The following is a 25,947-nucleotide window of genomic DNA, read 5'->3' on the forward strand; positions in this document are numbered from 1 at the left end:
TGACGGTCCCATTGACTGCCAAGTAAATAAAACTGTCAAGGCCCAGAAAAGGATGAAAGACATCGTCAAAATAGTCCATCTGCCATCACCACATAATAAAAAAGTTACTCACACTTGTGTGGTGCGACATTATTGTCAGATCCAATATAGTCGGCACAGCATCGTCTTTTAGTTTCAATCTTTCTGAAAATCCTGCTTCAAATTGCGCCTCGATTGTAAACGAATCCACAGTAAAAAATTAAGTGAACAAAGGACCAAGGTCTAACTGACGCAGTCTGGAACATCAGTAAAAGTAAAGTTAATCCACTCTTTCCTAATGTTAGGATCAGAAGGAAGGCAATGCAAAGACTGTTTTTCCACAACTTGGCACTGCACCACATCTTGTTGTCTTTGGAGCCACCTTTATCGTTTGGTTTATTTGTAGTCCTGCGTTTGCCTCTCTCGTTATTTACACTACATGCGTGAATCGGTGGGCGGGGCTAAACGGGCAGTGACGTAGATGCAGGCGTTGATCTTCTGCGGAGGTGGTGTTTAACCACAGTATACATCATAAAGTGGCACATTGCACAATCTGTCGTATTAGCAGATTGGCTTCAATATAAGCCGTTTTTAGACTAAAGAGAAAGTTTTGAGTTCTGAAATTTACAGGATGTTTTTATACTACAATGAACTCTTATATGTCGAAAGATCAAGGGAATTTTGAGACTTTCATTTCATGAGAAATCTGGGCTGCTTAAGAATAGCGTGCACATCTTGACTCGCTGAGCCTAGGTCAATTTAGTGAGATTGAGTGAACTTTAATTGTCATTTATGGAACCACTTTAGCCCTGATTGATTTGTTAGGTTATTTCAAGTTAGGGTTTGTACTTACAGGGTTACTCCACCCCAAAATGACAATTTTGTCATTAATCACTTACCTCATGTCTTCCAAACCCGTAAAAGCTGTGTTCGTCTTCGGAACACAATTTAAGATATTTTGGATGAAAACCGGGAGGCTTGTGACGGTCCCATTGACTGCCAAGTAAATAAAACTGTCAAGGCCCAGAAAAGGATGAAAGACATCGTCAAAATAGTCCATCTGCCATCAGTGGTTCAATCTGAATTTTATGAAGCGACGAGAATACTTTTTGTACGCAAAGAAAACTAAAATAACGACTTTATTCAACAATTTGTCTTCTCCGCGTCACGCTTTGATTTGAACGGAAACAGCGTATCCGTGTGGTGCGGCTGACACAGAACAGCATACGCAGTTTTGTGTCCAGTGGATACTCTCCAAAATGGCGTTACGGTGACGCGGAGACGAATTGTTGAATAAAGTCGTAATTTTTATTTTCTTTGCATACAAAAAGTATTCTCGTCGCTTCATAAAATTCAGATTGAACTGATGGCAGATAGACTATTTTGACAATGTCTTCCATCCTTTTCTGGGCCTTGACAGTGTTATCAGAAGGAAGGCAATGCAAAGACTGTTTTTCCACAACTTGGCACTGCACCACATCTTGTTGTCTTTGGAGCCACCTTTATCGTTTGGTTTATTTGTAGTCCTGCGTTTGCCTCTCTCGTTATTTACACTACATGCGTGAATCGGTGGGCGGGGCTAAACGGGCAGTGACGTAGATGCAGGCGTTGATCTTCTGCGGAGGTGGTGTTTAACCACAGTATACATCATAAAGTGGCACATTGCACAATCTGTCGTATTAGCAGATTGGCTTCAATATAAGCCGTTTTTAGACTAAAGAGAAAGTTTTGAGTTCTGAAATTTACAGGATGTTTTTATACTACAATGAACTCTTATATGTCGAAAGATCAAGGGAATTTTGAGACTTTCATTTCATGAGAAATCTGGGCTGCTTAAGAATAGCGTGCACATCTTGACTCGCTGAGCCTAGGTCAATTTAGTGAGATTGAGTGAACTTTAATTGTCATTTATGGAACCACTTTAGCCCTGATTGATTTGTTAGGTTATTTCAAGTTAGGGTTTGTACTTACAGGGTTACTCCACCCCAAAATGACAATTTTGTCATTAATCACTTACCTCATGTCTTCCAAACCCGTAAAAGCTGTGTTCGTCTTCGGAACACAATTTAAGATATTTTGGATGAAAACCGGGAGGCTTGTGACGGTCCCATTGACTGCCAAGTAAATAAAACTGTCAAGGCCCAGAAAAGGATGAAAGACATCGTCAAAATAGTCCATCTGCCATCAGTGGTTCAATCTGAATTTTATGAAGCGACGAGAATACTTTTTGTACGCAAAGAAAACTAAAATAACGACTTTATTCAACAATTTGTCTTCTCCGCGTCACGCTTTGATTTGAACGGAAACAGCGTATCCGTGTGGTGCGGCTGACACAGAACAGCATACGCAGTTTTGTGTCCAGTGGATACTCTCCAAAATGGCGTTACGGTGACGCGGAGACGAATTGTTGAATAAAGTCGTAATTTTTATTTTCTTTGCATACAAAAAGTATTCTCGTCGCTTCATAAAATTCAGATTGAACTGATGGCAGATAGACTATTTTGACGATGTCTTCCATCCTTTTCTGGGCCTTGACAGTGTTATTTACTTGGCAGTCAATGGGACAGTCACAAGCCTCCCGGTTTTCATCCAAAATATCTTAAATTGTTTTTAAATTGTTCGCTGAAATCAAATCAGGGACGATAATTGGCGAGCGCCAGCCAATGAGATTGTCGTTAGCGCATTAGTTCCGCCTACTACAGGAAAACCCGGCAGTTCTTAAAAGCTGAAGAATTCCAAAGGAAAATACAACACAGTAAGCGAGTAAGCGAGAAAGCGATGGCGAGTCGTGCGCCTTCACACTAGAAACACGGTATGCCAAATACACAAACACAGGTGCGCTGCGCATCCATTCAAATGAACTGAAAAATATCACAGATCGCTTGACGTAGAGTGAAACTCTGAAGCGCTCAGTCAGAGTGTTCTGTGAGTGAAAATTATTTTCTTTGCATACAAAAAGTATTCTCGTCGCTTCATAAAATTCAGATTGAACTGATGGCAGATAGACTATTTTGACAATGTCTTCCATCCTTTTCTGGGCCTTGACAGTGTTATTTACTTGGCAGTCAATGGGACAGTCACAAGCCTCCCGGTTTTCATCCAAAATATCTTAAATTGTTTTTAAATTGTTCGCTGAAATCAAATCAGGGACGATAATTGGCGAGCGCCAGCCAATGAGATTGTCGTTAGCGCATTAGTTCCGCCTACTAGAGGAAAACCCGGCAGTTCTTAAAAGCTGAAGAATTCCAAAGGAAAATACAACACAGTATATCGTTTACGTCTCGCTCTTTGCGCGTTTGAGAGAAAGCGATGGCGAGTCGTGCGCCTTCACACTAGAAACACGGTACGCCAAATACACAAACACAGGTGCGCTGCGCATCCATTCAAATGAACTGAAAAATATCACAGATCGCTTGACGTAGAGTGAAACTCTGAAGCGCTCAGTCAGAGTGTTCTGTGAGTGAAAATATATCTGCGCTAAACTTATACTCAGCCTCCAACTCATACACTGGTGAGTAAAATCTGAGAATTTATTAGCCATTGGCTAATATTAGACATCATTTAGTCGCCCAGAGTGAAGATTTAGTCGCATATGCGAGTGATTTACTCACAATGTAGAGGGTTGAGAAAACAGATAGAATACAAAAAGCTTTGAAAGCAAGTGTTAGTTTCTTTCTTTTTTTTTTACTGTTCTTATGTTTAATTTGTTTGAATAAATCCATATTTTTTTTATGACAGCCACCATTTAAATTTTTATATTTAAAAAAACGAATTGAAGTAGAAATATTATTATGTAATTGTAACTTTATTATTTTAAAAACTTCATTGTGTAATTTTAACAGTTGTATGCTATAGACCAATTCAGAGTAGACGTCACAGTTTAAGTGGTCAAGTGCAAAGACTGCAAGTGTGGGTATTTGGACAAAGCCTGTGTGTCGAACTTTTCATTACCTGATGGGACACACTTATAGTGTTGTAAAAATGCAAGTGTTTACACAGCTTTATTTTAATTTTAAATACTTTGCATTTTAAAATCAACTTCTAAATGTCTGTCCAGTAGTCTCTATAACATGACATAATTTTAATTTGTGGCGCTTCTAATTAAATGATAAAAAGCAGTTGCAAATGTTGTACAAAATAAATATCACCACAACTGTCTCTCGCTCTCTAGCCTTGGTTGTCAGGTGTGCGGGTTATTCTCGGTCATGGTCACGCTAGTGAATGGGTTGTTGAGTATTGCTGTTGTAGCCCTCTTTGCATTGATGTGCTAATGCTACATTTAATGTATTTTAGTCTTTTGTGCTTTTAATGCTTACGATTCGTATTTTGAGGAATATGTTTTCCTCATTGAATTTCGTTAAGCATTTGGAAGTTGTGTTGAGAGCGATTCACGTGTAAATAGAGCGTTTGAGAGAGATTTTTTTTCCAATTTGGTTGTGAGGTGATTGTGGTTTAAACGCTAATTCAGGGCATTATATGTAGTGTGTTTTGAGGAGGTTTTTGGTGAAGGGAGTTTTTTTGTGTTTTTATTTTGGTGCTCGAGTTGCCGAATTCTATTGTTAATATTGTGTGTGATGTGATGAATTGCGTTTCAGGCCCAGTAGTTTAATGAGTGACACGGTGAGCAAATTAATGTTTGTTTATTTAATTTGTTGGATTAATATTGTTTGGGGTTAAGAATTAAAGTTTGTTGAAATTAATTTGCTAAAATAGTGTATTTGTATAGGGGAATTGTATATTTTCCCCCTTTTCTTATTTTTTGAACTTTGCATCCAGATGATTTTTCTTATGCTTATTTTTCTCCCATGTGATTGTCTTATTTTATTGTGATTCTATTTGGTCTTGTACAAGATTTATTGCATTACATTTAATTGTTTGAATTATTCAATAGTTTTTTATTTTTTTCAATAAAAGCTCATTTATTGTAAGGTATTTAAAAGGTAAATGTTCCTGGGCCTGGAATTAAAATTGTTGTGATTTATTTTCTGTTTTCTTTTCTTTTTCCGTGTTGAATATGATGAATTATGAGATAATATGATTGGAATTGATGTTGAATAGAAAACTTTGAAAAACCCTTTCTTGTTGTTGCTTGTCCTATTTGATTCATATAAAAGAATTGATAGTGGCTCTACTAATTTAATCTCTAATGATTAATTGAATTCAATAATTGTGGTGGGGTTTTTTTACCCCCGCCCGAACCCAACCTTTTAAGGGCAAATACCGTCACAAAACTATCCCACTCTCTAACGTCAATTTAGTTGAATAACAGTGTTTATCGCTGGGTGACAAGCTCTTGAAATATGCGTAGAACATTTTGAAAATGACATCTAATCAATATAATTTATAATCTTTTTAAACCTAACTATTTTGTACTGTATCCGTGAAATTCTCTAGCTGTAAAGGCCATCTCTCCCGGGTTTTCTGCAACCATAATGCACGCGCATCCTGAATGTTACAAACCTATAATTGGTCTATAGCTTACAAATCAGTCAATTTTAACCTTCAATATTATAGTAAGCTAATGTAGTACCAAATTACTCTTGTGTATATTTTACAGCATTAGTTGTGATGTTTTTTCCTTAAGAAAATTCGCCAAGTACCCCAGATAGCAAAATGATTCTGGAGCGGATCCACCCCGGAGTCACCACAAGCTCCGGGAACGTATCGGAGTCCACTTGCACAGCGCAACGATCCGGAACAGATAAGGATTACGGATCCGGACCGAATCCGGTCCAGACCCTACCTGGATCCGCTAATAAAGCGGTTCGGATCCGGAACGGGTAACTCATCCGGACCGAATCCGATCTAGACCCATTCATTTAGTGGGTCTATACCTTATTTAAAATGGGTAATCTGGCCAAAACTAGCTATGGAAATACCTAAAATAGAGCCAACAAACATTATAAAGACTAGACTGCTCTATAAAAGTGTAATATGTCTCCCTTTATTAATATAAATAAACCATAAAATCATTCAAAACTTGAAAAAAATCAACTTTCCTTGGCCAATAATAATGAAACACTCTATAAAAAGTAGGTAATTACATGAAGAAAAATAAAATGCAACCACAAATTGTACAAAAAGAGTTTTATTTAATGAAAAACTTTACCTCTAGAAAGACAATTCAGTTCAATAACTTTGTAAAAGTTAATATTTACGAATGAATTCGTTCAATTCAGCCATAAGGAATTTTATAGCACACAAGTTTCATTCACTTTGTGTCAGCTCGATGCTGATTTAATAAAATTAAATATCAGTGAAAATGTTGCAAAATTAATGCATAAAGCATCTCTGCAGAAAACAGTGATATCATACTTCAGTTCAAGTCTTGTCATTATGCAATAGTGTCAGTACAATCAAATCAATATTATTCTTGAATAGTCAGTGTCTTTTAAACCCCAGCTAAGCAAGCCAGAGGTGACAGTGGAACCCAAACTCCAGCAGGTGACTAAAACGAAGAAAAAACAGCTTGGGAGAAACCAGGAGCAGTCAGCTCAGCTCTCCTCTGGGTAAATGAACAAAGATGATGTGATTATGATTTCAGGCTGCATCACTAGTGAGACTGTGGACTGATGTCATTCAGAATACTTCATCCAGCTCCTACTGCTTGAAGATCAGGATACGTCACACTGTCATTTGATCAGAGGAGAAATTGTAGTCTGTCCAGCAGGGCTGCCGTTTAGCCAGTAGTGGACGACTGGATTAACAGTGACTATAAGCAGGATAAAACTGCATTGTGGTCCTAGCAGCTCCTGGCCTGACACGTTCATTGCTGGCCATAGGGGTCTGTGCAGAGGACTTGTCTGTTTCTCGTGGTCTTTGCTGAGGATCTGTGCTGATGCCAGTCCAGTCGTGATGTTCAATTGTCGTGGTCTTCACTGACATTCAGGGCTGCATTGTGGTGGTCTCAGGGTGCAGGTCCATCATCTGATCTGGATACGGACCGGATCCGGCTGACTACGATAACCTTAGGACAGGAGTGAGACAGAAACACTGAAATAAGTAACAAGTATCGGTGTTGACTTTTTCTTGCAGCACCTGTAATCACACAAGCACATTTCATACAAAATTTCATGACATCTCATAACAAAGATTACTGTTAAATGTAGGATGTAAAAGTAGGTTATTACACGTTAAAAGCTGAAGTGTGTATCATTGTCAGTATTTGACAAACTAGTTGGCTAAATCAAGCTTAAAACTCTTTAAAGAAATTACTCTTTTAAAAAGTAATTTAATCTTACTTTTAAAGATGAAGTAGAATATCGAAGGATGAAGTAGAATCAAAAACCAGACTGGAGCACTTGAATGAGCTGTGAAGCTGCAACAGAACACACACACACACACACACAGTATCTTAGTATTTTTTCATTTCATATAAATTATCTGAAACAACATTGCAAGAGGTGAGGAATATATTTGTCAAAATATAAACAAAAATAGACTTGAGCTAATATTCCAGAACCAAAATTAAATGAAAAATATAGCATAATATCGCCTGCAGTTATTCCTGAAGAGGGGGTGAAAAATTACCTAACGTTAAATAACGTTATATGCTCAGGACTACCGTGTCTCACAAAAAGAAGGAGATCCCATCTAAATAGGCCTGATATTACTCAAATCTGCGATAATGCTAATGTGCTGAAGAGCTAACGTTCCACAATGCAATTTCACAATTAAAAATGCCAACAAAGCAATGAACTACTTTATTAACCTTAATGTTACTAGCAACTGTACATACTGTACATATAAAGCATATTTAAACAGTATTCTTGCCATGTTCAGCTTCAGCACTCTGAGGAGGATTTGAGTTCAGAGATACGACTGTTAAAAAAAAGCGCGTTCGGATTGCGAATCCGCCCAGCCTCCGTAATGAGTCCGCTAGTTTATTTCATATGTACTAAAACAACATTACGAGGAGAGGTGGGGAATATATTTGTCGAAATATAAATGAAAATAGACTTGAACTAATATTCTAGAACCAAATTTAAATGAAAAAAAAAAAAAGTTTATTCTCGCCTGCAGTTATTCCTGAAGAGGGATGAAAAATTACCTAGCGTTACATATACGACTAAAAGCCGGATCCCATCCAAATAGGCCTATTATTAACGTACTCAAATCTATGATAACGCTAATAATGCTAAAGAGCTAACCTTAACTGGACATTCCACAATGCAATTTCAAAAATTAAAAATTAAAAACTACAACAAAGCAATTAACAACTTTATTAACGTTTATTAACGTTAATGTTACTGGCAACTGTACAAATAAAGCATATTTTAAAAGTATTCTTACCGAGTTCAGTCTTCTTCAACCTGGCAAACCGTGGCTTCTCCAGTCTGAGGAGGATTTCTAAGATGGCACCGGTAAAAAAACGCCGTGTCCATAATGAGTCCGCTAACTGACAGTGCGGTGTCCGGAGGCGGGGCATATTCTGGGCGAATGACCGAACAGAGTCTGACAGTACAGCGGAGCTGCCGACTTGAGGGCGGATCCGCCCCGGAGTCTGTTGCTATCAGGGACTGTACCTGATATATATCCAAAATAATCGATATCGAATCGAATCGGTAATCGAATCGAATCGAAAGCTTGTGAATGAGTGTCGAATCGAATCGTGAAATTTGTGTCAAAACATAGCCCTACTAGTGAGTCTGTAAAATTGTAACTAGTTTATTCTTCATTTGACTAATCAATCAGGGAATTTTACCCTCTGAGGTGATTTAGTACTGTAACAGTAACCAGCTAATTATGTCTCACAAACATAAGGTTTCCGGTCAGTGAAACAAATTCCAAACTGATAATATATATAAACAGTTCTCTCATATGTGAATACTCATGTGGTACCTAAGGCCTACTTTATATTTAAAACTCATTCCACAGTGACCACATATAAATGGCTTCTCGTCAGTGTGAACTCTCATGTGCCTGTTAAGGATTCCTTTTCGGTTGAAATGTTTTCCACATTGTTGGCAGGTGAAAGGCTTCTCTCCTGTATGAATTCTAATGTGGTCTTCAAGGTGTCGTTTTTGATTAAAACTCTTTTCACACTGAGGGCATATATAGCGTTTCTCTCCTAAGTGAATTCTCGTGTGGTCTTTAAAGTGTCCTTTTTGATTGAAACTCTTTCCACACTGAGGACATGTGTAGGGTTTCTCTTCAGAGTGAAGTCTTATGTGGACTTTTAGGTTTTCATGTTGATCAAAACTTTTTCCACACTCTTGGCAGGTATAAGGCTTCTCTCTAGTGTGAATCCTTGTGTGTCTGTTAAAGCTTACTTTTTGAGTGAAACTGGTTCCACACTGTTGGCAGGTGAAAAGGCTCTCTCCAGTGTGAATTCTCATGTGGGAATTGAGGTTTCCTTTTCGGTTGAAACTCTTCCCACACTGTTGGCAGGTGAAAGGCTTCTGTCCAGTGTGAACACTCATGTGGACGTTAAGGTTTCCAGGTTGACTGAAACTCCTTCCACACTGACGGCATATATAAGGCTTTTCTCCGGTGTGAATTCTCATGTGCCTTTTAAGGCTTACTTTGTAAGCGAACCGCTTTCCACACTGTTGGCAGGTATAAGGCTTCTCTTCTGTGTGAATTTTCATGTGGACTTTTAGCTTTTTATGTTGACTAAAACGCATTTCACACTGTTGGCAAGTGAAATAACTTTTAGTTCCAGTCTTTCGAGACCTTTTTCGTGAAGGAGACTTTTCGTTCTGTGAGCAGCTAAAGGTTTTTTCTCCAATCATGAAATCATCATGATTCTTATAATGATCTTTCTCTTCAATTTCATTCAGTACTTCACTTTCATTTTTCAACACCATGAGGTCTAAGGTGAAAAGAGAGAAATACAAATTAACACCAGTTTAATGGCACAAAGAAACAGACATCAAAACATTTACACATCTAAAGCAGAGGTCCCCAATCACCCGGTCGCGACCCGGGTCGCAAGAACGTTCTGGCAAAAAATGTGTATAGATATGACATTGTGTTATTTATTGCGCGTTAATGATTGTTCTAATTATTCTGTATTATTACGCGATTGCTATGGAGTAGCAATTTGGCCATTTCATGTAAATGAAATGTTCAATTAGTAAATGAAAGATTGTTCTGATGAGCTGTCATATATTATGGGTGAAACAGATTGCAGTTTATCCGTGATACGTACGGACCAGACCTCACAGTTCGGCACGTATGTGATTCGTAGATTAATTTGCCAATTTACAGGTTGAAGCAATTTTAAACCTCAAGAATTAGAAGAAACGGTTACACTTTATAATAACTGCACTCTATGAATCATTAGGTAAACGTTAGTAAATAGTCAGTTCATCCTTTATAAAGCCTTGTCCCAACATTAATAGTCATTAGTAAGCAGTTTATAAATACAGCTATAAATGCCTTGCTCTTGATTTATAAGCACATCTATTACAAAGGAGACTAAAGGCTCAGTTATCTTCCTAACAAACAAACAAACAAAAAAATAAAAAGTTTCATTTTTTGCATCTTGAAATAATATTTCTGTTCTGTATCCCTCTGTGTTGTTTAACTTTTCTGTTTGGAAGATAAATCTCCTTTGTAAATGCTTTACAAAGTATAAATAGTCCTCACTTTAGATGAGCTCACAAAAATAGATGGCTGTCAACTACTAAATGTTTTATAACAACCTGACTTAATCATGAATTCCAGCAGGAATATGTGTCAATAAAGCAGTTATTAACACACTGAGCAACTATTATCATGTGTCTAAATAATAAGATTTATATATGTACATTTAAATAGTTTATTAATCATTTACTTGCACTTTCTTAATGATCTTATGAACCGCTGACAACTCCTAAATAACTGGTTTGTAAATAACGTAATAATTTTGAAATGATAAATTGATCATTAATAAAATATGAAAATACAATTATTAAACATTATAGATATGCTCAAGAACAAAACATTTATAGCTGTATTTATAAACTGCTTACTAATGCCTATTTAATGTTGGAACAATGCTTTATAAAAGGATGAATTGACTATTTACTAATGCTTAACCAATTATTCATAGTGTGCCGTTATTATAAAGTGTTACCGAAGAAACGGAAGAGAACTAAATTCGTTACTCACGCGCTGTTCTCACACACACCCAAAGCACACACACGCATAGAGACGTGTTTCAGACAGGGTGCAGAGGCTTATAGAGGCCAATAACGATGTCCTTCGAAATTCTAGAGCAGCGGGTACACTGTTGCGCTCAAGGTACATCATGAAATATGAATAAAAGAAATGTATAAACATAAGGAAAAGTGGAGTAACTAACAAAGCACACATGCAAACACAACATGCTGTGTGTGAAACTACTTTTGCATTACAAAGCATAATTTATCTTGCAAACAGATGTGCTTCCTGAGAGGAAATGGCACAAGACAAAAGACCCAGCTAAATTGAGCAAGTATCATTTCCTCCCATTCTATTTCTCCTCTAGAGTTTTTGTTGCCAAGGTCTCTTATTACCAAAACAAGATCAGCAACAATCAGACACATGGAAAATATTCAATGTGCTCCACTCTACTCTGTCCCCCTCCATGTCTTCTCTGACTGCTGATGAATTTGCCACTTGCTTGATTAATAAGGGGGAAACCCTCAGTATTAAGTTCTCTGGATCATTTACCAACATAAAAAAAAACAAACAACAACTGACAAATGCCTTGAAATAATCTTCATCTTAATGTATGGTAACCATAGTAATAAGTGGAAAAATTGACTCTGGGCCATTTTTATACATTTCATCTCTACCCACAATCTGTCCATGCTTATTGATTTCCAAACTATACCTGTATCACAAATTACAAGATAAATATTTTCACCCATTTCATTAAATATTAGTGGTGTTCTGCCATGTGCAAGACATATGCTGACTGAAGTTCATATTTCACAATATCAATGGTTCTTATTGGTAATTGAAATGGTTTTTGATATGGGGATTATGTACAAAATGTACTATATTGACAACCTTAGCTAAACAGTGATTTTGTGTTGGTTTAGGAAAGGATGTGAAATTTTAAAAAGAGTGAATATGATGGTAGACTTTAAAAGCAGAGAAGAATAACAACTCAAAATACCAGTGTAGAGGATCTTCGGCTTTAAACAGTCAATATGATCCACTCATTTACCAAATTAATTCTTCCTTGATTTAAAGGTGACATATCATGAAAATCTGACTTTTCCAGGTTTTAAGTGCTATAATCAGGTCCCTGCTGCATCTACCAACCAAGGAAATGTGAAAAAGATTAACCCAGTCACTTTGTTTTGGTAAGCCTTTTTCTGCAAGCGTCTGAGAAAACGAGCGCGTCTGATTTCGCTCCCTTGGTGACGTGGCAAAGGGATCTCATTATAATATTACTGCCCCTTAATCTGTAAACTTCCACTCCACGCGACAATGGTGTACCAGCTCTAATGCCATGGCAAATGTCTGAGCAAAACATGCTAACTGTTCTGTCTTTGGCTGCACAGACGAACACAGAACACTATTTACAGTCCCAGCCTCAGAGGAGACAAGAGAGCAGTGGATTTATTGATTTATTTAGGCTACTGTATATTGCTGCTGCCACACAGATCTAAAATAAACAAGCGATTTATTTCCCAGCTGTTTACCTTCACAGACATAACCAATTGTTTTTGTAACTCGTGTGTTTTTAACGTAAACTTATGTGTGAATGAGAACTTAGTTTAGTACTCACATGCTGTGACAGCAGCTTTCTGTCCATGTGCTTCGGATGTGTGCACTCAGAAAACCTTATATCTGAAGTTTAAACTCATATGGTTTAAAACGCATGATTTCAGCGCGATAAACATGATAATCAGAACCAAAAATCTAGCGTAGCATCAGTTCTGGCAGGTCACGTTAGTCAAGCTCGCATCAGCTGACTCTCAGCTGATCCCCATCAACCTATGGGAATACGACACCCAAGTATTCATATATAAGGTCCCGCAGTAGTATCAGCAGTTTTCGCATTGCTCAATAACTAATTAAATGGCGAATTCGGCAGGCAAAACCATCTCTACATTATTGTCATGAACTCCACAAGTTATGTGACTGACTCACGAACAAGTCAGATGGGAACTTCATCCCCAAGAAGGATATCAAGAGATCAAGCAGCCACTTCATAGCGGCTATGTTTCACTCTCTCGAATGTCTTCACAAGCTAAGTCCCATTTAATGTTCTCAGGTTATCTGCAACATGTGTGTTGCCAAGGCTATCTGTGTTGCTTGGGCTCATTAAGTTTTTTTTTCAGTTAAATGCTTGTGCTAGTTCATGCATGTGCAGTACTTATCTGTTGTCACTGGCAACACGCTTGTTGTTGCAATATGCTGTGCTTAACTGGGGTAATGTCATTTCATGCATTCGGAGTTATTTACACTGTTAATTAAGAGTCAGATTCTTATGCGCGTGCGCTCAGCGACCAGAGCGAGAGAAAGAGCGCGCCGCTTAACGCGTTTCTTTCATGGTTACGGAAGTCTTTGGCAGCGCCGCAGTTAATTGCTCGAGTTACTAGCCTGCCTCCGGCTGGAGAGATTAGCCGCTTGCAGTCGGGACGGAATTAAAGCGGAGACGTCAAGTCAGACACTTTCTGCTCCGGGTAATGACGCTCTTGCAGTGTTTGCATACATTCACAGATGAAGTGAATTAAATGCAACATTTGTCAAATACACAGATGTTTCATAAAGCAACAGAAACACTTTTTATACTGCTTAATACAGCGCCATCTGTTCATGAATAAGTTAAACATTAACATATGCTATTTAAATACCAATTAAGTGGGAGCGTATATATGCTTTCATCAGTGTTTTTGAAACGTGACTCAAAATAACAGTGCGACTACCTAAAAATGCTTTACTATTATAAACACAGATTGTGAGCATTGGAATTGAATTGTTAGAATAAGCATGCAACACACATCATGCTTTTCATCACAGAATCTAACCAATGAGAATAAAGTGTGTCGTCATCAAGGCTTTTGCAGTGTCTGACCTAGGCGGCTGGTCCCGGTTTGCTCTCACGGTACTTTGAATGCACATGTGATCATAGGGTGGCTGCAGCGCCGATCAAAGTTGGACAAAAGTATTTTAATGTAACCAGAATGCATTGTTTTTGACAAGCGGCAGCCGATCTTTGCGGCGCCGCATGAAGTCAAACAAGCCTGATATCTCTAAAGAGTGTGTTTTCGGATGTGAGGAAAAGATAACCTTATTCAGTGTTGTGCGAACAGTGGATGCAATTTGTTTTTCCGGGGCAGCAACAGAGTTTCTCAAGTGAGTTTCTCAGGTCTCAAGTGCGTTAATTTGTTCCCGTCATTTCGGTGACGAATGTTTTATAGCAAGGTATATTCTAACACTGGATTTGCACAGTGTCTGGAAGATGGAGAAGCCCCAGCGATCAAAGACTGGCCAAAACTGTGTGTGTGTTATGTCCCCTTTAACCTAGGGAATCATTTTGCCGCGGCGCAGCTCCAAGAGAAATTGGTAAACGGTCATTGTTCAGTTGAAATCGTCTGCATCCGGAAACCTCAGAAAATCAGCGAATGACTTCGCAGGCAGCGTTTGTTCATGAAGGTAACTCATGAAACTTGATATCGGACATGCTTCTGAGGCAGCTTAATGGTTCGATAATCTACAACAAATTGAATGATCTTGGTGATAACTAAGCAAATATTCAATTGATTATTTGTTAAACCATCACAGGATAGAACACACAGGATTGTTGGGTATCAAGGCAGCAAAGGATACATCTATTCTGCCTTTTAATGTTGACCAGATGAGGTATCTCAGGAGGCAGGAATTGAAGCTAATTTTGGTTTCGACATGTCTCGATGATTTCCTACCTTGAAATGTGTCCTCCAAAGGCAGCATTTTCCAGTTTCATATGCAGCCGTCAGTTCAGCGTTAATTCTGTTCCTGTATCAGACACGCTTGTTCTGTCTAGTCGTATTGGAAACATGCTTGGTTGGTATTGGGAACATGCTTGTTCTAAAAGCTGTAGTCATATTGGGAACATGCTTGTTCTTAAGCTGTCTAGTCGTATTGGAAATATGCTTGTTCTTAAGCTACCCGGTCATTATTGGGAACATGCTTGTTCTTAAATTATAGCTGTATTGTTGGGAACACGCTTGTCCCAGAGCTATCTGGTTGTTATTCGGAACATGCTTGTTCTGAAAGCTGTAGTTGTATTGGGAACATGCTTGTTCTTAAGTTATAGTTGTATTGTTGGGAACACGCTTGTCCCAGAGCTATCTGGTTGTTGTTGTTCGGAACATGCCTGTTCTGAAAGCTGTAGATGTATTGGGAACATGCTTGTTCTTAAGTTATAGTTGTATTGCTGGGAACACGCTTATCCCAGAGCTATCTGGTTGTTATTCGGAACATGCTTGTTCTGAATGCTGTAGTTGTATTGGGAACATGCTTGTTCTTAAGCTACCTGGTCGTATTGGGAACATGCTTGTTTTTAAGTTATAGTTGTATTGCTGGGAACACGCTTATCCCAGAGCTATCTGGTTGTTATTCGGAACATGCTTGTTCTGAATGCTGTAGTTGTATTGGGAACATGCTTGTTCTTAAGTTATAGTTGTATTGTTGGGAACACGCTTGTCCCAGAGCTATCTGGTTGTTGTTGTTCGGAACATGCTTGTTCTGAAAGCTGTAGATGTATTGGGAACTTGCTTGTTCTTAAGTTATAGTTGTATCGCTGGGAACACGCTTGTCCCAGAGCTATCTGGTTGTTGTTCGGAACATGCTTGTTCTGAAAGCTGTAGTTGTATTGGGAACATGCTTGTTCTTAAGCTACCTGGTCGTATTGGGAACATGCTTGCTCTTAATTTATAGCTGTATTGTTGGGAACATGCTTGTTCCAGAGCAATTTGGTCATTATTCGGAACATGCTTGTTCTGAAAGCTGTAGTTTAATTAGAACATGTTTTTCTTATGTCTAGCTGGTGTTATTGAGAATGCTGCTTAAGCTTTAAGGTATTGGCAACATATTCATTGGTCAACTGTTAAAGGCAACAGAATTGTTGCTACAGGTTATTCGGGTTTTGGCAACATATTTGATTGGTCATTGGTTAAGGGCAACATGCTTAAGGCTTGATATTTGCTATCAGTTTGTGTTGGGGGATATCAGCATATGGTTTTGTTTTGGGGGGGTTATCGCTGCTCTCCCTGCTCTCATCCATGCTAGGCTGCATGGATGCGCAGGGAGTTCTTGCCCAGAACGGAACCATACCGCCAATCCAAACTGTATGCTAATTGTCAATCATCTTTGACGATAATGGTCCTGACAGAACAGATGTTTTTTTAGCAGGTACGAGCTCTATTCTGGAAAAGGGGGCGGGGAGCAGCAGCTCATTTGCATTTAAAGAGACAGGCCCGAAAAACAGCTTGTTTCTGCTTCCACTCAAAATAGGCATTTTCAAAATTATATAATAAATGATCTGTGGAGTATTTTGAGCTGAAACTTCACAGACACATTCTGGGGACACCAGAGACTTATATTACATATTGTAAAAAGGGGCATAATATGTTACCTTTAATGTACATTTACTGCTATTTATGTTCAGGTATGTTAAAATGTTAGTACAGCACTTTTGAGGACAAGTAGCAATTACTTGTTGTTCCCTATCGATACTTCACTCGTACTGCGTCTGCTTAAGACGCTATGGGGAAAACTCCTTTTTCTCCAAATACTGAAGCCTTTTCAATAACGCAGTGTAACTGCGTGGCCATTGGTTCGTGCAGTGAATTAAAAATTAACCAATGGTTCGGCAGTGGAGCTGCAGGAGCCTATGGTGACAAAGCCCGCCAGAATGGGCAGGGCATCTGGCTATATAAGCGGGCACTTCAGATTTCTTCTCCTTCAGCAACAACAGCAAGATCTTCGCTCTACGAGACTCAAAGCCTTCACCATGAACAAGCCTCGCAGCAGATCAAGACCCCTTTCTGCTCGGCTGACTTTGCTGCTCTTCAGCTGCCTTCAGCATCTGCAGCAGCTGTGGTCTTCCCCCTGCTGCTATCCGGCGATTACGATAAATGCTCATTTCTGAGCAAATTTCCGGCGTTGTTTCAAATGTCGCGCCACTACCGTCGCTCGTACTGATGGTCACTGCGAGTGCGTTTCATGCTTGGGTGCCACCCACGCTGAAGCTGCACTTACTGAGACAGTATGTCCTCTTTGCAAGGATATGAGTCTCGCCTATTCTTTTCAGAAAGCGACACAACAGTCGATGGCGCCGAAGAAAAGGGGTATGACAGACTGTGTCCCCTGGATGAGTCAGTGGCCGCGCATCTCTGCCCGCCCACGGCCAACGGCTGGAAGGCAAAGGCCGCCTAGCCGTCCGTGTAGGATGAATTCAGCGCTCGCTGGATGGGCCTACTCGTCAGCTGGACACGTGGCCTTGGCGTTTCACTCTATGGCGGTCCTACTGGTCCTTCAGGCCAAATTTCCCCAGAACATGGACGAGTCTGGACCGGACCCCCGCAGCTTTCAAAGAGCTGCGCAGCGCGACCGTCCTGGCTTTGCGCACCATGAAGATGACGGCTCAGGCGATCGGCAGATCCGTGGCCAGCCTTGTGGTGCCTGAGCACCACCTATGGTTGACCCACATAGAGATCAAGAATGCGGATAAGGTCCCCTCCCTCGACTCCCTGGTCTCCCCCTCTGGCCTGTTTGAACCTGCGGTGGAAGGGTTCACTGAGCGCTTCACCGCTGCGCAGAAGTCGTCCCAGGCAATGCGACACTTCTTGCCAAAGCACTCCAGTTCTATAGCCGATGCCAGTCACCCTACGACAGCACCGACTCAGCAGTCCGCGAAGTCCGCATCATCGGCTGCACCGCCAGCCTCTAAGCCTGAGCCCCGACATCGCTCCTGCTCGGCCAGACTCTATCCATTCCCTAAGCGCCAGGGACCCCGGCCCAAGGTAGTGCTGGACCCGGCGCCTCAGGCGTCAACCTAATCTGCAGGACAGGAAGAGGAGGGGGCAAAGTCTCGCCATTGCTGGACCACCCCCCAAGCAGCCTCTGTTGTGCCTCCAAGCACCCCGTTTACTTCCCGGTGCCGACGGCAATGTGTTTGTGGTAAATACTGTTGTGAACCCTGGGCCCGTTCAGTTAGCGCCCACACAACCGATCGCAGTTATAGCGAGAAAAATAAAACAAAAAGAGAGCAAAATTCCTCTTCCGCTTATCATGAGCGTTGGGTCCCTGCAAGGCGGCCTGTCGCTCGAACCAACCCAATCCCTTGCCACGCGGGCCGAGGCCTGGCCATCCCCAGAGTGTCAAAACGGGTTCTGGGGATAATAAAATGAGGTTATTCACTTCAATTCGCTGGGAGACCCCCACGATTCAGCAGCATGGTCTCCACCTCGGTTCAGAGCAAGGACACACATGTCCTGCGTGCCGAGGTGATAAATTTGCTGGCGAAAGGAGCCATAGAAACGATTCCCCCAGCTCAGAGCAAGTCAGGCTTCTATAGCCAATACTTCCTCATACCCAAAAAGGCACCCATCTCAGGCACCTGAACCGAGAGTGCCCCTTGCCCTCATGAGACGGCCGTTCAGGATGATTACACTGAAGCAGATCCTCTTGCAAGTGTGCCCAGGGGACTAGTTCTTTTCACTGGATCTGAAAGATGTCTACTTCCACATCCAGATAGCCCCCCACCACAGGCGATTCTTGAGATTCACCTTCGAGGGAGTGGCATATCAATACACGGTCCTTCCCTTTGGACTGTCCCTAGCTCCTTGCACTTTTACGAAGTGCATGGATGCTGCTCTTTCCCCGCTGAGACAGATGGAAATCCGCATTTTGAATTATCTCGACGACTGGCTCATCCTGGCCCAGTCAGAGAACAAGCTATTATCTCACAGATCCTTCCTCCTCAGCCACTTAGAATGCCTGGGACTTGGGGTCAATTTTGCCAAGAGCATGCTGTCCCCCAGCCAACGGAAATCGTTCCTGGAAAGAGTTGTCGCCTCAGTCCGAATGAGGTCGGTAGTCACGCCAGATCGTGCACTGGCTATTCGTCAGCTCACGGCCTCATTCAAAGTTGGAGCCCCTTGCCCTCTCAAGGCGTTTCAGATGTTGGGCCTCATGGCCTCTGCATCTCCAGTACTTCAGCTGGGCCTGCTTCGCAAGTGGCCCCTTCAGTACTGGCTGAAACCACGAGTTACGTCCCATGCCTGGCGTCATGGACATATACATGTCAAGGTAAACCAGGCCTGCGTAGCAGCTCTGGCCCCTTGGAAAGACTCTCAGTGGATGGAACGGGGCATGCCCCTGGGAATGGTCTGCAGAAGGAAGGTGCATTCCCAGACACACATTTACCACTGTCGTCTTGAGACGACAGACGCTTCCAACACGGGTTGGGGAGCACTGTGCGATGGCAAACTGGCCATTGGTTGAAAGAGGAGAGTCGGCCTCACATCAACTGCCTGGAAATGCTGGTAGTATGTTTGTGCCTTCGCACCTCTCTGCCAGACCTAAGGGGACACCACGTGCTAGTCCGCTCAGACAGCTGACAGTGGTGTCATATATAAATCCACAGGGCGGTCTCTCCTCGAAGCACCTCTTCATTCTGGTAGAGCGCCTCCTGGAATGGGCTCAGCTCAACTTGCGTTTGCTAAGAGCAGCGCATGTGCCAGGCAGGTTGAACCAAGGAGTAGTGGTGGGCAGAGCGAGGCTTCGTGAAACACTGAAACAGTCTAAGTAAATGTGCAGAGGTTTCTAAACAATTCGACACCCGTCTCTACGGTGATGCCTAGTGGTCATTTTTAAGAATTGATCTGAATTAGTCTTGATAACGAATCAGTTAAGCGTAATTATAACATACTATGTGAGTGCATTACCCCACCAAGTGAGTTGGGGGAGTGGTTGGTGTGCTCGACTGGCGTGCTGACATCTCAGGTTCGAATCCAGGGTGATGCATACATATTCATATAATTATAATACACAATTAAAAGTTATGTTTTTATTGTTCGGTTCTTGTAATGTGTTGTAACACCGGTCTGACAACTGAATGAACTCTTTTTGAATAAATATGTGTTATTTTGGTCATGAAAAATTAACATGAATAAAAGACATCAAGCCACAATGTATTGCATTTTTTACATAAAGATTTTTATGTAAAAATATGAATTGTTCTGCTATTGATAGACTTAACCTACTTCTTTTTTTACACAGAATTTCTTCAGCCTTTGAAAAATCTTCTCACGAGGGACACTTGTCGCTGGCATGCAGATACTTTTGAGCTAGGACATACAAATTAGGAAAAATTACTGCTCTCTCCTTACAGTCATTAGGGGTTCATTCCTTCTGGCCAAAAATGCATCTCTTGTGTGGGCCTCCATTATTATGTAATCTATTAATATGAATCTATCAACTATGAAATCCTACCTCTAACTTGTTGTGCTGTCTGTCACTATCTAACTTAGCCTATATGAAAGTGTCACTATATCTATCCTAAATATCTGTCAATGTCTATAGCAGGGATCCTCAAATCTGGCCCACGAGATCCACTTTCCTACAGAGTTTAGCTCTAAACCTAATCAAACACACCTGAGCATGCTAATCAATGTCTTCAGGATCATAAGAAAATCACAGGTAGGTGAGTTTGATCAGGGTTGGAGCTAAAATCTGCAGCGCATTGGCCCTCCAGGGCAAGATTTGAGGAACCCTGGTCTATAGCCTATCTGTCAATATCTTAATAATAACTTTTAATCTAGCCTAAATATAATTCACCAAATTACAGTATAAGTAGGCGCGTTTCCATTACAGATTTGCGCAAAACTTTGGCAATATTTTATAAATGTCGATAAAAAAGTATTGCGAAATGACGGTGTTTCCATTAACCAATGTTATGCGAATTAAACGTAAACTTTTGCCTCTCGCGATAAATCATGGCAACGGATTTTGGTGGGATTTTGGCTATATTTTCTCAAAGGAGGCCTATGCGTGTATCTTTACAGAAGCAGCAAAGAGAGCCGCTTCAGAAACGTGCGTGGCGCGGCTGGAATAAACCATAGACTGTATAAAAACATAAACACAAGCATGGAGTGGCCGCAATCAGCTTCAGTGGCCGTATCAGAGCCACACTGCACCGCAGACATGTGCAGTGTAAATTGTCTAAGCATTAATAGTAGGGAAAGCCCCTTATACTGGAGCGTGGCCACTTATGAAGTGTTTCTTGGAGGTTATAGTACATTGAAGAATGATCATGTGACTTTTTACATACGCCATGGGACCTGTAAATGCGAAAAAGCCGTTTGTTTCCATTGCAGTTTTGCGAATTATTCCTTTTTCGCATTGCCTGAAAAACCACCTCATGCGAGCGTAAAAACTTTTTTGCGATATATGGGAGTTTTTGCTAAATTGACGCGTTTCCATTAGGCGTATTTTCAATTCGCAATTTCAATTTGCGCAATTTGAAGGGTAACGGAAACACGCCTAATGTCACTATATCGCAAAATCTCTCTCCTCTCACGAAAACCCACTAGGTGAAGATGCGTTAACTCCAGTTTTATACTTTGTGGGAGTTAGATTAAGACAGATGTGCGATTGTGTGGTTTGTTCCCGACCCTGTCAATCATACGCACATTTGGGTTTCAAAACACTCAGGAAACGTCCGATGCTTTGATTCGCCTTAGTCACGTGACATGGGTGTTTCGAATCACACTTCAGATCAGTGTTTCGAAACATCGCGCTTCAGGATCTCGACACAGTGTCGAAACGTCAGTTTCGCATTAGCCATCCCTACCAAGGAGCAGACATGCTATCTCAGAGCAACATACCCTCAGAGAAGTGGATGCTCCACCCACATACGGTTCAAAGAATCTGGGAGATCTTCGGCAAGGCAGAGGTCGACCTCTTAGCCTCAGAAGACAACTCTCGCTGCCCAATTTACTTTTGGAAGGACAGGGATGCATTGGCCCACGACTGGCCCAACCTCCTCCTTTACGCTTTTCCCCCGATCGCCCTGATCCCACAGGTAATCAGGCCAATCAGGAAACAGAAACACAAGGTTCTGTTGGTGGCCCCGCTCTGGAGGAACCAACACCGGTTCGCAGAGTTGTCTCGGCTGCTCTCAGCAGCCCCGTGGCCCATTCCCCTGAAACGAGACCTTCTCTCTCAGACGAACAGAACGATATGGCACCCCCAGCCCGAGCTGTGGCCTCTGCACCTCTGGCCTCTCGATGAGAGCCTCAGGCTAGAGCACCCTCTACGAGGCGGCTCTATGCTCTTAAATGGTCTGTCTTCTCCGCCTGGTGTACGGCCCGCAGCGCAGACCCATTTTCCTGTGACATATCTCTGATATTGTCCTTCCTGCAAGAGCTGTTGGACGCTCAAGGTCTATGTAGCAGCCATAGCAGCCTCACACGCTCCTATAGCTGGCCAGTCGGTATGCAAGAACAACCTAGTTGTTCATTTTTTGAAGGGGTCTAGGAGGCTCAACCCACCTCGCCCTATCACCGTCCCTACATGGGACCTGCTAACAGTGTTAAGGGCTCTGAAGAGCCCTCCCTTTGTGCCACTACAGTCGGTTGACCTTCGTCCCCTGACGTTAAAAACCGCTCTGCTACTGGCATTACCATCGGCAAAGCGTATGGGGGATCTGCCATTCCGTTCAGAGCACAAGCAATAACTCTTTCGGCGCTTCCTCCTTCGGAGCAGGACAGAGAGCTGAATTTACTCTGCCCTGTCAGAGCATTGAGAATATATATTAAGCGTTCCGCCCTGTTCAGGTAGTCGGAACAGCTTTTTGTATGCTTCGGTGACTCCACCAGAGGGTCTCCGGTCACGAAGCAGAGACTTTCCAAATGGATAATCGACGCTATCGAGCTAGCGTACAATTCTTTGGGTCTACAATGCCCCATGGGAGTAAGAGCCCACTCAACAAGAGGCGTTGCCTCTTCCTGGGCTTGGTCTAGTGGTGTGTCCATTACAGAAATTTGTGCGGCGGCCAGCTGGGCCTCGCCATCCACATTTACCAGGTTTTATAATCTGGATGTCCCGGCCTTACAGGCTCAGGTCCTTTCTGCTTAAACAGACTTACTCTGGCCATATGGCAAAACCAGTGCTTCAGGAGTTTGCCTTCTTCACTGTATGCTCTTGGCCCCCACTGAGTTCAGAGGCTGTACAATTTTGGAACGATTACTCGGCGCCGGGCCGACCTCAGCGAGTTTGGCCCTATTGCCTCCTGCAGGGCTTCCCTGCAAAATACTTGGTCCCCCTGAGCCCCATTGGTGCTCAAGGCAAGTTCAAGTATTAGTCGTTCCTTTAGCATAGCACGGCGGGATTGTACTGGTTCCCCATAGCGTCTTAAGCAGACATAGTACGAGTGAAGTATCGATAGGGAATGTACTCGGTTACTAACATAACTTCGGTTCCCTGAGATACGGGAACGAGTACTCACGCACGACTCAGTCGAAGTAACCTGAGGAAAATAATTTTGAGGTGAAAATGGGAGGACGATGTAATGTTAATAAAATTAACTTCAGTTCATGTCTCAGAATATGTATTTTTTGTTTGTAGTTTCAGAGTTGTAATACCGTAACGCGAAAGCGCCGCTTTTCTATCGCAAATGTACCGAATCTGCTGATGTAATTACAACCGCTAGGATATAGAGAAGGGTAGGGGGAGGCCGGGGCAGCACTGAGCTCTCGTGCCTCTGTTGGTAAAAAAATTGGCCAATCACCATCGAGTGTTCACTTTCAGCGCTGAGGAGTGTTGAGAAAAGAAACCTCGTAAGGGAGGCTAGCCTCCCTTCTGATATCAACCAATCATCATAGAGACGTAAATGACGTGATATTAGTTTGAACGTCTGCCGCTGCGCTGATAATGTCCCAAGTACTTATGAGCAGCGATATTGAATATTTGATTGCCAACAGATTAACCAAGCTGTCATTCAAACAGTATATATACAAATTTAGGGAAAACAGCCTAAGCTAGATATAGGCTACAGCAGTCGGCTTAATTAAATGGCACAACAGGCAGCTCTCTTTTAACACAGACTTTTAAGAAGGGATGGATGTTTGCTTCAAGTGATAGGCCAGGTAAGTGAAACTGTATTATCTTGCTGTATGCATGTCGTTTTCTTCACGTTTTCTGACTAAAAGCAACCAAAAAGCCATTTTAAAGTGGTTAAGCAAATAATAATAATAATAATAATCAGCAGGGATCCCAGACCAATACAATTAGTGTGCCTCCTCTATTTTAAAACCCACGAGCCGCCACTGAAGGATCCTATGGCGAAGTGCCCGCTTATATAGCCAGATGCCCCGCCCATTCTGGCGGGCTTTGTCGCCATAGGCTCAGCTGCCGAGCCATTGGTTTGTTTTTAATTCACTGCACGAACCAATGGCTGTGCAGTTACACTGCGTTATTGAAAAAGCTTCAGTATTTGGAGAAAAAGGAGTTTTCCCATAGCGTCTTAAGCAGACACAGTACTCATTCCCGAATCTCAGGGAATTAGAAATTGGGTTTAATGTTTAGGCTACTTCTGTATTATTCTCTGTATGACTGTACTTCTGTATGTTCTTGGTTTCTGTAGAGCTGGACATTTTATTAAGGATCAATTGACTGAGTTCAGCATTGAGAATGAAAACCAACCTATTTGTTCCTCAGTATCTTCTTGTTTGACTCTGTATTCTTCTTCAATCTTCATGTTTTCACTCTCTTCTTTAATAAACGCCATCTTTATAATAGTGTCACGTGTATCTGTAAGAGACGAATCACATATTCCCAAAACTATTAATACCACTGATCTTCTATCTTATACAAGCATGTAAACAGGGCTTAATTTGTGCTGGAACAAGCTGGATCCAGAACCTCCGAAATCCGATCCGGCACCTCATTTTGGCGGATCCCCCTCCTCACACGCCGTTCGTGCTTACCTATAGCGTGCATATATTTCATGAAATCTAAGCATTTGTGATATTCCCAGTCAAGGGTTAAGTCAAGTATGTTTGTCTTCATATTACAAAGGATTTGAAAGAACTTTTAAATATTAAGAAATTGTACATCAAAATTACATTTGTGATTTTGTTTAAAATTTGAGATTTCCTTTATTGGAAATTTGTTTACAAACATAATTTTTCTTCCCACAAAACCCTTCAATGGAATAACAGATACACAAATGTAACAAGGATTGAAAGGAAACATATGGTTTGTCTTTGATCTTATTGATTTCTGTGGTAATGTATACAAGCTTTTTTAAAACATAAGAAAGGAATATGGTTCACAGAATAAAGATGTATGTTCAGTTTCATCAATGGGCAAAACAATATGACAGCATATTGTGTTACTCCTCATCTACCACCGTTAAGAGTGAATGGTGTTCAGTTTCCAGATATGATGCAATAACCAGTTTATTAGAAACACTCAAATTGTATAAGTATATCCATCACAGTGGTACAAAGAAGCGAACATAAAAATTATGATGTTCTTGCAATTAAAGTTTTGACACAAAATACTTACAATGTCCAATAACACATGTAGGAAACTCTGATGAAAGACCAGGAGACTGTGGCCATGTCCACATGTATTTTTATAAACTTAAAAAAAAAAATAGTTTTTCCTTCTTCCGTTTAAAAAAAAATCTGTCCACATGAAAATGCAAACACATGCTATGAAGCACTGTCAAGAGCATGCCAAACCTACAGGTGGCGATATAATCTCAACCGTAAAGCCATGTTGGCCAATCAGAAGTCTGAAAAAGTTTCCAGTAGGCGGCGATAACAGCGCAAGCTCCAACGTCACAAGCCAAAAACTCCGGTTTAGCTGTCTACATGATAAAACTGCAACCGGAGTTTTTGAAAATCTTCACCCTGGCAGGAGTTTTCAAAAATGTTCGGTTTCAGTAACCTGGTGCTGCGTATGCGCGTGGACGAACGGCCTAACCGCGTAGAAAAAGCTACG

At 41.3% G+C, this 25,947-nt stretch overlaps 1 protein-coding gene across 2 annotated transcripts; it reads right to left on the bottom strand.

Annotated features, from left to right (window-relative positions):
* Positions 1 to 6,360: 6,360 nt before the first annotated feature.
* On the bottom strand, positions 6,361 to 24,668 carry LOC107569555 (gastrula zinc finger protein XlCGF7.1-like). Of its 2 annotated transcripts, none has more exons than XM_016255674.1 (4): positions 24,640 to 24,668; positions 8,311 to 9,832; positions 7,260 to 7,336; positions 6,361 to 6,985 (listed from the first exon to the last, which is right to left on the bottom strand). In XM_016255674.1, the coding sequence occupies exon 2, from the start codon at positions 9,825 to 9,827 to the stop codon at positions 8,835 to 8,837; it is 993 nt and encodes a 330-aa protein (XP_016111160.1). In that variant the 5' UTR covers positions 9,828 to 9,832; positions 24,640 to 24,668; the 3' UTR covers positions 6,361 to 6,985; positions 7,260 to 7,336; positions 8,311 to 8,834. The 2 variants fall into 2 exon arrangements, with proteins under 2 accessions (XP_016111160.1, XP_016111157.1); XM_016255671.1 differs by lacking the exon at positions 24,640 to 24,668 and adding an exon at positions 11,116 to 11,548.
* Between the last annotated feature and the right edge of the window lie 1,279 nt (positions 24,669 to 25,947).

The sequence above is a fragment of the Sinocyclocheilus grahami genome, unplaced genomic scaffold (genome assembly GCF_001515645.1).
Source record: "Sinocyclocheilus grahami isolate Dianchi unplaced genomic scaffold, SAMN03320097.WGS_v1.1 scaffold1358.1, whole genome shotgun sequence".
Lineage (NCBI taxonomy): Eukaryota > Metazoa > Chordata > Actinopteri > Cypriniformes > Cyprinidae > Sinocyclocheilus > Sinocyclocheilus grahami.

What these genes read in the sequence shown, in the direction of transcription:
- LOC107569555 (XM_016255674.1), bottom strand. Translation starts at nt 9,827, where the DNA reads ATGGTGTTGAAAAATGAAAGTGAAGTACTGAATGAAATTGAAGAGAAA.